Source organism: Prionailurus bengalensis, chromosome C2, assembly GCF_016509475.1.
Source record: "Prionailurus bengalensis isolate Pbe53 chromosome C2, Fcat_Pben_1.1_paternal_pri, whole genome shotgun sequence".
NCBI classification, from domain to species: Eukaryota; Metazoa; Chordata; class Mammalia; order Carnivora; family Felidae; genus Prionailurus; species Prionailurus bengalensis.
The window spans coordinates 70,801,631-70,814,649 of record NC_057350.1 but is presented as its reverse complement, the minus strand read 5'-3'; the positions used below and the strand labels follow the sequence as shown (position 1 = coordinate 70,814,649).

The window sequence follows — 13,019 nt, the reverse complement described above, 5'->3', positions numbered from 1 at the left end:
GGGACTCAGCGGCTTATGGCAGGTCTGGGCAGGTTGGGAACTACCAGGTGGGATGCGATAGGGGCAGACTTGATTGCAGCCCTTTCCAGGTGCAGTCCTGGTAAACAGGGGTCTGTGTTAGGCCTGTACCCATTAATAACTCCCCATTCCCCCCTCTCTCCAGCCCCTAGTAACTGCTATTATACGTTCTGACTCTAAGAATTGGCCTATTTTAGGTTTCTTATATCAGCAGAATCACACAATATTTTTCCTTTTGTGTCTAGCTTATTTCACGTAAGCAAATAAGAGTCTGAACTGGGAAACACTGTGTTGGGGGTGGGGGAAGTGATGCACAGAAGATCGGACATCAAAAGGCCTAAACTCAGAGAATGCTTGATACGTACAAATTACTGTACTTATCAATGCAATATTTACCCAGTTTTTGAGACTTTACTTCCATCTAATCCATCTTTCCATCTCTGCCAGACAAATCTGAAATCACCACTTGGCACATGACAGCTCCTGGTTCAAACTGTCTTCTCTAGCTTCCCATTATTTATGACCATTGCCTCCCAAGGTTGGATAAGAGTAGCTCCCAAGGCCATTCCCCTGAGGGGCAGGAAGACACTAGATAGACCTCGAAGGGGGCCGGAGTGGAGGGGGGGGCGCTCTGCAGCACCAATTCTCTTGGCAAATATTTGGGGATAAGTACGATTTTTACATCAGAACAAACATGGGGATATTGTAGAATCCAATGTTTGCATGCAGTTTAAGGACAAAATCCTGGCCTTCAGTGAAATTTGGAGCTTTTCATCTAGGCCCAGTATACTCCAAGAGGAAGTTTACATCCTTGGGCATCAGGGCACCACCCTGGCAGAGTCTGGGAGGGGAAAGGGGCATGCGTATTAAATTGCAAACTCCTTAATCTGGGCAGTCAGAACTATCTCCTGCCTGGCCTCTGGGAGCTGCCACTTTGCTCTTTACTCCTTAACTGCTTCTGTTTTTAGTAAAGGCATTCTGAACCTTTGGACAGGCATCCCAGGTCTGTCACTTCTTCTGGCAAGTTAACACCTCTGTGCGTCAGTTTTCTCATCGTCAGTTTTCTCATCCGGATAACAGTAGGGTTTTGGGGACAATTAAGTGAGTTAACAAGGTAATTTAGTGCCGTGCCTTGCTAGCACTGTTCTCTGTCCGCGTTAGACATGCTCTTTCTATTGCCTTTTACATGAAGACCGCCTCTCCTCCTCTTGCCTATAAACCATTCCAGTCTTAATCCATTCATCGTGGCCCAGCTCAAGGCCACCTGTCCCTTCTCACGCGCTGTCAGGGGAAGCTCCCCAATTGCTACTGGTAAGTTCAGAACCAGCTCTGCTGAAGGATAAGGTGAAAGCCTGAGCACCTGTTTCTGAGTTTATCAGTTTAACTTCACGGAAACCGCCAGGGATGAGGAAGGCTAGCGGCATATCGTCCAGGCTCGAATCCTCGAAAACGGCAAAGTGCTTGCGAGGGAAAAGTGGGCTTTACATGTGCCTCCACGCCCCACATGCCCTCCCTTCGAGATCCAGCTCGTCTCCTCTTACTACACCCGCAGGCCCTTCCGTCTCTCCTCGGGGCGATCGCGCTGCTGGAGGTGCGACTTTGGGAGAGCCAGACGGCCAAGGCAGGATCTCACCATACCTGCTCTCCGTCTCGAAGTCTAGTAATTCAAAGTAATCACGGTTCGCCCCTTGGAGCGTGCCCGTCTTTCCCCGTGGCGCCAGGCTGCTAAGAAAGCAGAGCGAGACCCTCCTTAGCGACTTCGCTCCCCCGGGTCCCCCCAGTAAGCGCGGCGTAAGGGACTTGCACCTGGGCGCCCCGGGCTCCGCGTCCCCGGGCGGGTCCCCGCTCGGGGCGGAGCTGGCCCGGCCCGGAGCTCGCCCCGCCCCGCCGTAAACTGACCGTGTGGCAGCCGGGCGGGGGCTTAGAGGGGGGAGAAGGGGAGGAGAGAGGAGGGAGGAAAGTGGAGCCTGGCGGGCCGGAGGGAGGAAGGGAAGGGGCGGAGGCGCAGGGCAGAGTGTGGCGGCGCGTCCCGGAGCCCAAGTCGCGGCCCCAGCGCGGAGCCCGCCCCTCCCCGGCCCAGAGCCGCCCGCCGGGGCCGTCCCGAGCCGCGATCCCCCGGCAGCCCCGGGACTCGGCTGCGAGCACTGCGGGAGGGATGGTGGTGGCGGGGCGCCGGCCAGCGCAGCCGCCAGCTCCTCCCGCCCGGCCAGGGGGGCTGTGAGCCGGGCATGCGGCTGCGGCCCCCGGCCCTCGCCCCCCGCGCTCCGGCCTCGGCCCCGGGCCCCCGCGGAGCCCGCCGTCCGCGCCGCCGCTGAGGCCGGGCGCCCCCACCATGCCGCGGGCCCCGGCGCCCCTGTACGCCTGCCTGCTCGGGCTCTGCGCGCTGGTGCCCAGCCTCCCAGGTAAGCCGCGTCGCCCGCCGCGCAGAGAAACTTTGTCCCGCTCGGAGCCTCCCGCCGGCGGCGTGGAGGGCGGGGCGAGGGGCGCTGTCTGGGTGGGGGAGCGTCTTCCGGGCTCCCCACCCCCCAGGGGGCGAGCGGCGGGGTGCCGCCCGGTGGGGGGCTCGCGAGGTGCGTGCGCCACCCCGCGCGCAGCCAGCAGCCGCCCCGGCGCGCTGTCGTCGGCCGCCGGTCAGTCCCGGGCCGAGGAGGAGTCTCCCCTTCCTGTGTAAACAGCCTTGCCCGGCTGCTGACCGGCCCGCGTGCGCCCGCGCCCTCTGCCCGGGGAGGGCCGCCGCCAGCCCTGCGTGGGGGCCGGGGCGCCTCGCTCCCGGGCACAAAGCGGCCCTTGTGGCCGGCCAGCCGGGGGCGGGCGGGCTGCGGGGAGGCGCCGAGGGATGCCGCCAGTGCCCTGGTCCCCAGAAGGCGAAGGGCAGCGAGGGGGGCGCGAGAGCCGGAGTCCTTGCTGGAGCCACGGCTACTCCGGAGGGCTTGTCTCTTCGAACTGCGGGTGCTCGGGGCCCCTAAGCGCATCCTAGAGTTTCACAGCACCCAGTTTAACGGCCTTCTTTTAAAGTTTAATCCCCTTGCTTCCTCCCGAAGCCACCGCCAAACCCTTGGGACACCGGCGTCCCAAGTCACAGCCCCACCTGGGACTTACCGACCTGACTCCTGCCTGGGTTTATCCCGAGATACACGAAACACTCGCCCTGGAACATTCCCCTAACTCTGGAGGATTCTGGGGCGGAGGGCAGGAGGTGTGCTATTGCTTTGGCGCGATACTGCCAGGGGCTGGAGGCTGTGTGAGGAGCCCTCACTTACCTGCTTTAAGTTTTCCGAGTTGGGACGAGAGTGGATGTGGCAGTTAGGAGGCCCCAGAGGAAGGATGCTCCGTTTTTGCGCAGGGGCTGCCAGACAGATAAGCTACCCCGAGCCCCTACAAAAAAATCAGGAAGCTCTAGCTTTTCTCCTTTCCCGGAGGAAATAATTGTGTCCTTTATTGCTTCATTCTCTAGCAGGCCCACGATACTGGATTGCTCTTGTGCCTGGCTGCCAAGGGAGAGGGCACAAGTCCCCTACGGGGCCTCATTTACATGAAGACCTGGAGGTTTACCTCTGAGCAGGAGGAGGGTTCTGGGCAAACAAAAACTTCTTTAGGCCCTAATGCAAACTTAATACTGGAGCAAGATATCTTTTATGGGAAAGTAATCACTGTAGAACGTGGAGTAGATCAGTGGTTTCCAAACACCCATCTGGCAAGCAGTGCCTATCGCTGATGTTTTCATGGGTCCTCAGGGAAATGCAGCTCAGAGAAGGATGGCAGCTTGTGGCACACACAGGAGTTTATCTTTGTCAGTGGTCCCCTGCCTCACAGGACTGCCCTTTGAAATGATGTCTTTTTCATTTTTGGTTGGTATAGTTGGTTTCATTTATTTTTTTAGTGATTTATAGTGATGACAGAGGGTAGTTTTTCTTTTTGGCAAAATAAAAAATCTAGCAATCCTGTATAAATTTCCCCTCCTCTTTTTCTGTTTCTTCTGTTTTTTTTTTTTTTTTTTTTAAAGTTTATTTATTTTGGGAGCGAGAGGGAGAGAGAGAGAGCTCATGAGCACACAAGTGGGGGGAGGGCAGAGAGAGAGAATCCCAAGCAGGCTCTGCACTGTCAGTGCGAACCGATGCGGGGCTCAGACCCACAAACTGTGAGTCATGACCTGAGTCAAAGTCAGACGCTTAACTGACTGAGCCACCTAGGCGCCCCTGTTTTGTTCGTAATGTTCTGTGAAATCCCAAAGTTTGGCAACTGCTAAAGGAGATGATTTCTAAGTTGCCTTACAGCTTGACCTTCTGCGATTCTAATAAAAACTCAAATGTTTGCATTTGTGAAGAATTCTTTTAATATATTGCTTTCCATTTGCGTTGTGATTTCCGTTTTTCACAGTTCATATGCATCTTCACAGTGATGTCCATTTTCCGAATGGGCCCAAAAGGGCAACGTGACTTGCCCACTCTTCCTTGTCCACTGATGGATCTCAAAAGCTTTTTGGTCTAGTGCCCTTTGTCCTACATGATGCAGTTTAGGTAGGGAGAAAAGCATTGAGTCTTGGTGGTTTATTTCCAACTCCTTCTGAATTCCCTTTTCTGCTGCTGCTGCCTGCTAGAGCTCAGCCAGCCTGCTGTGGGCCAGCAGGGCCATGATGGAGCGAGCTCATCACTGGCCTCCAGACCGGTCACCTCCCTCTTAGCCCCGGAGCCTCTCAAGGTTGGAAGAGACTGACACATATTTGTGTGATTTCTCCTAGTGCCCCAGGGTTGCTGAGCCGGCTTCACACAGACTTTGAAACAGTTTTTCTTTTCCTTCCCTTTTCTTCTTTTTTTCTTGAGGCCCCACAGGTACTTTTCCCAGAGCTTGTTTCTGTCTCGCTCCTAGGAACATGACTGGAAAGAAAAACCTTCATTGCCCAGTGAAAGAAAGAGGTGACCCACGGGGCCATGCCTGCCTGGGTGTCCCTAGACCAGTGGCCAAGTTGCACGTCTGTTGCTTTCACTACACTTCCATCCCTGTGCTTAATCCAGCAGGAAGCAGACTTTTAATTGAAGAGGACTCATTTCAAACAAGTCTCTGGCAGGTTGACCAGCTCTCTCCTATTCAGAGTTATCTCCTGCTCTCCTTATCCCATGGCCAAGAGCCTCTGGACAGGACTCGAGGACATGGTCTTCCCACAAAACCAGAGAAGGGCTTCTCTGGGGTGAGGCCTTTGCTCCCTGAGAGGGAAGGGGAGGAGTGTGGTATTGATCCTGCTGCAGGACTGGAGTCATGTTTACTATCATAGTTTATTAAAAAAAAAAAAAAAAAAAAAATCGTATGTTCCTTTAGTGAATGCCCTGCCAGTTAGAATGCTCTGAATCCTAGGAGAGCCCTGTACTCTATTTAGTGGGCTCCTGCTGACAGTGCTCTCCCCTCCACCACATGTTTCATGGCCTGTGAGGGGGCTGCTGGAGTTCGGCCTTGGGTTTGTAGCTCTCTTCAGGTAACCAGGCCTGGGTCTAGCAATAACGGGGCAGTGAAATGCAAACAGTGGGCTTGGTCTGGAGACTGCTGTTTACCCTGGGTATTTACATTTTAGCTCCATCATCCTTGAGTTGGGGGGAGGGGGGCTTTTTATAAAGGGGATTGAGGCAGAAGAGGGCAGGGTCTAATTAGCTCTAATTAGTATTCTCCTCCTGCTTGTTCTCCGTGCTTATTTAGCTACTGAGGCAACGGAGAATTAAAATACCTAAATACTTGGCAAAAGGCTTTTTGTGCCTGCCTACCCTGGTAACTAGTTTCTCTTCTTGAGCCGGCTCATGGAAATACTCTGAAAAGTTTTCACGATATCAGTAATGTGGAACAATTACTGCCTAAATAATAGTGTCCTTTTCATGTGGCAGTGTGCAGCTGGGTTCGTGGGGGGTGGGGGGGGCGGATATCTCTTTTCACAGGTATTTTCTGTTGGCTGGGGGTGAAGCTTCAAAAAGCCCACTGCTATAGTTTCTTTGCTTTCTTTCCACTTGGAATGGGATTAATAGCCTTTATAAATGTAAAGGAACACGTTATTTATAGGCCCCATTTGTTTGTGAGGCTTCTTCTTGCTTCTGTTGAATGCAGGGTTTGATTCCTGGGCCACCTGGTGAAAAGTTTGCTCATAGACAGGCCTTGACACATCCCCTGTGGTGGATGCTGGAGGGGCAGGTAGTGTGGCCTACCCTCCTTACTGGATTCCCTCCCTCACTCACCCTCCTCCCCTAACACCACCAGAGTTTCTGAGATGCTTGCTTGTCTCGTATAGCTGGGGCCCTGCTCCTGCTCTTGTCCCCTTTACCTATCCTCAGCTCTCACTCAGAGTGATTCTGTTAAAACTCAAGTCAGATCATGCGCTCTGCTTAAAACCCTCCAGTGGCTTCCAGAAGTCCTGACAGTGGCCTGCCAGGCCTCTCTGGGAACTCTGACTTCCCCGACTTTATTTTTCTCACCACTCCCAGTGGCGCACTTGGCTCTCCCTTTTCTTCCAGCATGCCACCTATGCTGCACAGCGGGCCCCTCTCTGGGCCTGGGGTACTGTCTCCCCAGATATCCGTAGGGCATGCTGCCTCCACCCTGCAGCCCTTTCTTGGCGGTCTCCTGCTCAGCAAGTTGTCCCTGGCCACTCGCAACTAAACCTCCTGCCCCACATCCCTCCTGTCTCTTTTCTTTCCTTAATTTTTCTCCTCAGCCCTCACCGTCATCTCGTGTACTTACTGGTCTTGTTCACTGTCAGTGCCCTCTTCCCCAATGAGGATTCTCCCCCAACCGGAAGCACTGTGAGGGCAGAGGGTTCTGTCGATTTTGTTTATCACTGTGGCCTCTGCCTAGGATATTGCCTGGGTCATATTTGTTGAATGGATGGATGAGCTTGAGTCTTGGCAAGATTTTTTGAGCTGGAATATATGATAGAGGCCGTGTATTGTACCCCCTGAATTGTTTGCATGAGAATGCTGAGGCCTGGAAAGAGTAAGTGGCTTGCCCAAGGTCATGTAGCCAGTAAGTGGCAGAACAAGTACTTGGATCTTTTGTGTCCAGGATAGCCTCTTCCCGTAATTCCAGCCCAATGTCCCCTCCTCTGTGAAGCCTACTCTGCCCCCTTCGGGTAGGTGGAATTGGCCTGTCCTTCCCTTGCTCCCACAGTACATTCTGTTACACTAGGGGCCAGGTGTCCCCCTCACATACTGCGTGGCAAATTAACCAGGCCTTATTTACCTTTAGGTTCCTAATACAGCCACAATGGATCCCCCCTCCCATCCCCACTCCACTACCCCATGGTTTCAGTGGTCTTTAAAAAACCCCTCAATTTTCTAAAAACGTATATTAGTTTTAGATATACAGGAAAATTGAGAAGATAGTACAGAGAGTTCCTATATACCCCACACCCAGTTTGCCTATTATTAGCATCTTACCTTAGTACCGTATGTTTTTTACAATTAATCAGCCACATTGATACATTATTATTAACTACAGTTCACACTTTATTTTTGTAATAATTTTTTTAACGTTTATTTATTATTGAGAGATAGACACAGAGCATGAGCAGGGGAGGGGCAGAGAGAGGGGGAGACACAGAATCTGAGGCAGGCTCCAGGGGCTGAGCTGTCGGCACAGAGCCCGATGCAGGGCTCGAACTCATAAACTGAGAGATCATGACCGGAGTCAAAGTCAGACGTTTAACTGACTGAGCCACCCAGGCGCCCCAGTTCATACTTTATTTTATTTAATTTTTTTTTTTAAATAAGCCCCAGGCCCACTTAAAAAAAAAAAAAAAAGAAAAACAAACTTGAACTCACAACCCTGAGGTTGTGAGTCACATACTCTACTCATGAGCTAGCCAGGTACCGCTGAGGTTCATACTTTAGTCTGATTTCTTTAGTTTTTACCCAATGCCCCTTTTCTGTTCTAGGATCCCATTCAGAATGCCACATAAATTGAGTTGCCTTGTCTCAGTCTCCTTTGGACTGTGACAGTTTCTCAGTCTTTTCTTGTTTATGATGACCTTGACAGTTTAAAAAAATTTTTTTTAAAGTTTGTTCATTTTTTAGAGACAGAGACAGAGCACGAGTCGGGGAGGGGTAGAGAGAGAGGAAAAGACAGAATCTAAAGCAGGCTCCAGGCTCTGAGCTGTCAGCACAGAGCCTGATGCAGGGCTCAAACTCCCATGTGGTGAGATCATGACTTGAGCTGAGGTCGGACACTCAGCCACTGAGCCACCCAGGCACCCTGATGACTTTGACAGTTTTGAGGAGATATTTTGTAGATTGTCTGATGTTTTTCCTCATGATTAGGCTGGAGTTATGGTTTTTGGAGAAGGCCATAGAGGTAATCAATTGCCTTTTTAAAAATTATTTGAATAGGTAGTATAGTTGTATGATTTTTTTTTTTTATAGTATAACGATTGTACAGTGAGAAATCTGTTTTCCATTCTCAGTGCCCATCAGTCTAGCATCTTGCCCTGACCCCTTCCCTCACACATTACCCCTGTTAGGTTTCTTATGTATTCAGGGTGTTTTCTACACGTATGTTACAGATATCCCTCCCCTGGGGCACTTGGTTGACTGAGTAGGTTAAGCCTCCGGCTCTTGATTTTGACTCAGGTCATGATCTTGTGGTTTGTGAGTTCAAGCCTTACATCAGGCTCTGCCCTGACAGTGCTGCTTGGGATTCTCTGTCTCGCTCTCTTGCTGCCCCTCCCTTGCTCTCTCACTCTCTCTCTCTCTCAAAATGGATACATAAACTTAAAAAAATTAAAAAGCAAATATTCCTCCCCTATGTGTGTTGAAAGCACTATACACACTGTTGTATGTCTTGCCTTTTATTTGCAACTTAATATATCGAGGTAAGGTTTGTATCAGTATATAGGGAGCGTGCACATTCTTTTTTAAAACTGCATATTATATGCAAATATATGAATTTGTTTTAAAAATACAAGTCATATCTGTCAAGCGGGGTGTTCTGCAGATGTGTGATGTTCAGAAAGGTAGTCTAAGATGGGAACTGGCCTTCCTGAGGCATATATTTACAGTTCATGGTAACATCTTTGGACCAACGACTAGTTGCTAGATTTTGTACCAGAAACATTTCATTTATTGTGTGAGAAGTATGGGGGGCGTGGTTCAGGATATGAGGAGAGGCACTCCATTGTTGCCAATTTTTAACAAAGAAAACAACAATAATGAAATGTCTTTATTTTCTGTTGTCTTGACAACAGTAACTAAAATGTAATTTAGGATCATGAGAAACCCCGCTTCTCGCTTGAATCATGAAGATGACACACACATGAACCATTCTGAATGTTACGATCTGTTACTGTTAATGTGCTTTCTAGGGTGAGAACACACCCTACATACTCACCATGCTTTTCCCACTCTCCCAGCTGAGTAGTGTCATGTCCCCTCTCTCCCTGCCAGTATAGGGTTATTCTAGCTCGGTACTCATTTCTGTTAACCCACTGAATGTTTTGGATCAGGAAATTCCACCTGCTGGATGTGTGCTATAGCAGGTGTTGTCTGACCTTGGACATGTGGGGTGGACAGAGATGGGGAGAGACTGCATGGAGGGAGGCTGGCAGGAAGCCACTGCAGGAATCTAGACTCAGTGCAGAGGGCCTGGCTTGGGCATTGTGGGGCCAGAGAGGGCAGGCAGGAAGGGCTGGATTAAAAGCAACATTTCATGCATATTGAAGGAATGATCAACCGGACGTGGTAGCTGCCTGGATATGATTGATGAAAGAGAGGGGTGAGTCAATGAGTTTCGGAAGGAGAGCATATTTTTAGATTATGGTTTGCACTAAACCCCAGCTTCGGGGGTGTTAAGGGCTGCAGGCAGTTGCAGTTGGACTGGAAATAGTCACAGTGCAAACCAAGAAAAGATGTGGCCATCGTCTGGGCCACTAGTTCCTATTTCCATGACCTAGACACGACACTCTGACATTTGGGAACTCTAGCTGTTTAGCTTTTTATTCATTGCTTCCGTCCTTTCAAAATGCTGTTGGTGCCGAGTGACTCATCCAGCCAAATCCAAACTCTGAAATATTAATAGGTGGAGAGAGGAGAAATGCCAAGGGAAGAGCTCTGGTGCTGTGGTGGGTGTCAGCACACAACCTATGCTTTTGGTTCCTGGAGTGCCTGTCTGGTCCCTGTTACCCGGTACACTGAGCTCCCGGGGAGCAAGGCGCATTCATCTCTGTATTTCTAGCATCCCCTAGTGCAGAGCTTGGCATTTAGTACATGCTTCGTGCAGGCTTTCTTGAATTTGAATTTGTCCCAGGAGCCTAATTTTAGAGGAATCATTTCGAGTGCAGCACAACTACTTTACTGTTGCTTGTCAATATGTAATAATAGAATCAATTAGGAAATCAGGACAACACGTATTTTACAGTTGTTCAGTATGTTTTCATAGCAGATGTCTGTCCCATCCTTTGAGCCTCTTCAGTATTACCTCCAAGCTCTTGTAGGCTGACAAAACAGAAGACCAGAGCCCAGTCTGTCTGGGTCCGCACTGAGGAGCCTTATTGCCTTGAGCTCAAGACCCTCCACCCAAGTTCCTAAAGCTCAGTGATGAATGAGGCCCTGGTATTTAGAAAGTAGTCTTTGTGAATTTCTGTGCATCTAAGCAGAGACACGAATAAGACAGCTGACCTCAAATTCCTTTCTGATTGAGAGCCTGTTATAGATCTCCTCAAGGAGATCCCAGAGCTCACTGGTCACACTGCCCTGAGCCTGGGCTGGGTCAGGGATTGCCAGGCAGATCCCCGATTTGGGCACTTGCTAACCAGCACCCCTTCTGACCTCTTTCTGGCAGACGGGGCTCCTTGTTTCAAGTCACTGACTCCTGTTTTCTCATGTTTTCATCTCTAAAATGAGCTGACTTGGCCAGCTCATTTTAAAACAGTTCTAGCTCTAGGGGCGCCTGGGTGGCGCAGTCAGTTAAGCGTCCAACTTCAGCCAGGTCACGATCTCGCGGTCCGTGAGTTCGAGCCCCGCGTCGGGCTCTGGGCTGATGGCTCAGAGCCTGGAGCCTGTTTCCGATTCTGTGTCTCCCTCTCTCTCTGCCCTTCCCCCGTTCATGCTCTGTCTCTCTGTCCCAAAAATAAATAAACGTTGAAAAAAAAAATTAAAAAAAAAAAAATAAATAAAACAGTTCTAGCTCTGAGGGTCTGCAACTCCCATGATTTTATGGAAATGATTTTGGGTGTCAAAGGAGATGGTGTGCCACAAGGACCTGAATTTTTTTGTTAATTTTTTAACATTTATTTCTTTTTGAGAGAGGGGGAGGGGCAGAGATAGGGACACAGAGGATCCCAAGCAGGCCTCGTGCTCTGACAGAGCCATATGAACCATGAACCCATGAACCATGAGATCATGACCTGAGCCGAAATCAAGAGTCACCTCTTAACCCGCTGAGCCACCCCAGGTGCCTCAAGGGCCTGAATTTGTACTTGATAAGGAGAGCAGGGGGAAAGTCACTTTCATTCTGGATTTGATCCCTCCACCCCCATTTGAGTTTCTGACACGTAAGGAGATTTGACCACAAAGTGGAACTGGCATTTTGAAACTCTTCCTGCCTACATATTTTTTTTAAGCCTATTTAAACATCATCAAGTGAGTGGATTCGCTTTAAAATGAGAAAGGAACTTGTCAGTGCAAGCAGGAGGCAGGCAGGTCCGAATTCCCAGTGGGCTGGATTCAAAGACCTTCTTGGTTAGTGTTTGGACCTGGGAAGGGCTCTTCTGCTGAAATGAGGTTATGCATGCTATCCCAGCTTGTTTCTCCAGCGAAATGTGTTCTGAGTCCAGGACTTGCACCCAGGAGGTCCTGTTGCAGGCCTGGCAGTGAGATTGGAGTCCCCCAGCTCTGTGGGTGTGGCAGGGGCTCAGCAAGGCGGCTGGTGGTGCCCAGGAGCCCAGAGTGCTGCATCGAGCTGGGGGAAAGCATCTGACTTTACTCTCTCGGGGCCTCCAAAGCCCTTCCTCCTTTCTTCCCAGCATCTCTGGTCCTGCTAGGGTCTCCTCCCTTCCACCCCGGTGGCCATTCTAATCCCAGATGGTATTTGTTCCCTTTAGTGTCCCTCGTGGTGACTAAGTGCAGCTCCCTGTGTCGATTTCTGTTGTTTTACTGCTAGTGGCAAAGGAGAAGCAGAGAGTTAAAACTAGCAAATTGGGGAAATGCTAGGGTTTCAAGAGGTCTTACAATAGTTGTTTTTATGGTATTTCATGGAGTTCCCTATATTTTTCCCCCTCCACTCTCCCTTTTAATCTTTTCCGGCTGTTTTTCCCCTTACAGTTTGGACCCTTCTTTCTAGGGCTGGTGGCCCTGGGTTTCTCTTTTTTCCATCAGTTCAGTGGACATTCTCTCTTCTTGAAATTCAGGGCAATGACCAGAAGAGACTAGTGGGTCCTTAGTGCTATGAGGGCTGAACAGAGAGCCATGTTCATTCAGAGAAATACCAACATCCTCTCCTCTCGGTCAAAAGAACTGTGTCCTTGATGTTTCTGAGAAGAAGGAAAAGAAAAGAATGATAAGTTTCAAGGTTCGCAAGGTTGAAGAAGGGTGGGTGCAGGTGTGGGGTAGGGAGTTGAGGGGGCAGTGAATTTAACTTCACCACTGCAGTTTAGCACCCCCCTCAGGAAACCCCTCCCCAGATTAATGGGAGAGAAGGGACTGGTCTTGGTTTGAAATAAGTAAGCTTTACGATGATAAAGAAATCTTCTAATCTTAGTTTCTGATTTTTTTTTTTTTTTTTTAAATCAGGATGGGTTTTGAATTTGGTCAAATGCCTTTTTATTACCCAGTGAGGTGATGATATGGTTTTTCTTATTTGACCTACTAGTAGGTATACTGAATTAATGGATTTTATCTTAACCCATTAATTAATTAATTTCAGAGAGAGAGTAAGAGTGAGTGGGGGAAGGGCAGAGAAAGAGAGGGAGAGAGAGAATCCTAAGCAGGCTCCCCACTGCCAGCGCAGAGCCGGATGTAAGGCTCGAACTCGTGAATCAT

The 13,019-nt window shown here is 50.0% G+C and overlaps 1 protein-coding gene across 3 annotated transcripts in view; it reads left to right on the top strand.

Moving 5' to 3' along the window:
* The first annotated feature begins 2,009 nt into the window (after nt 1-2,009).
* ITGB5 (integrin subunit beta 5) overlaps nt 2,010-13,019 on the top strand; it is a 124,424-nt gene continuing 113,414 nt past the window's right edge. For all 3 annotated transcript variants that reach the window (XM_043594391.1, XM_043594389.1, XM_043594390.1), the window contains exon 1: nt 2,010-2,420. In XM_043594391.1, coding sequence (XP_043450326.1) covers nt 2,351-2,420 — 70 coding nt within the window. In that variant the 5' untranslated portion in view covers nt 2,010-2,350. The remainder of the gene's footprint in view (nt 2,421-13,019) is intronic.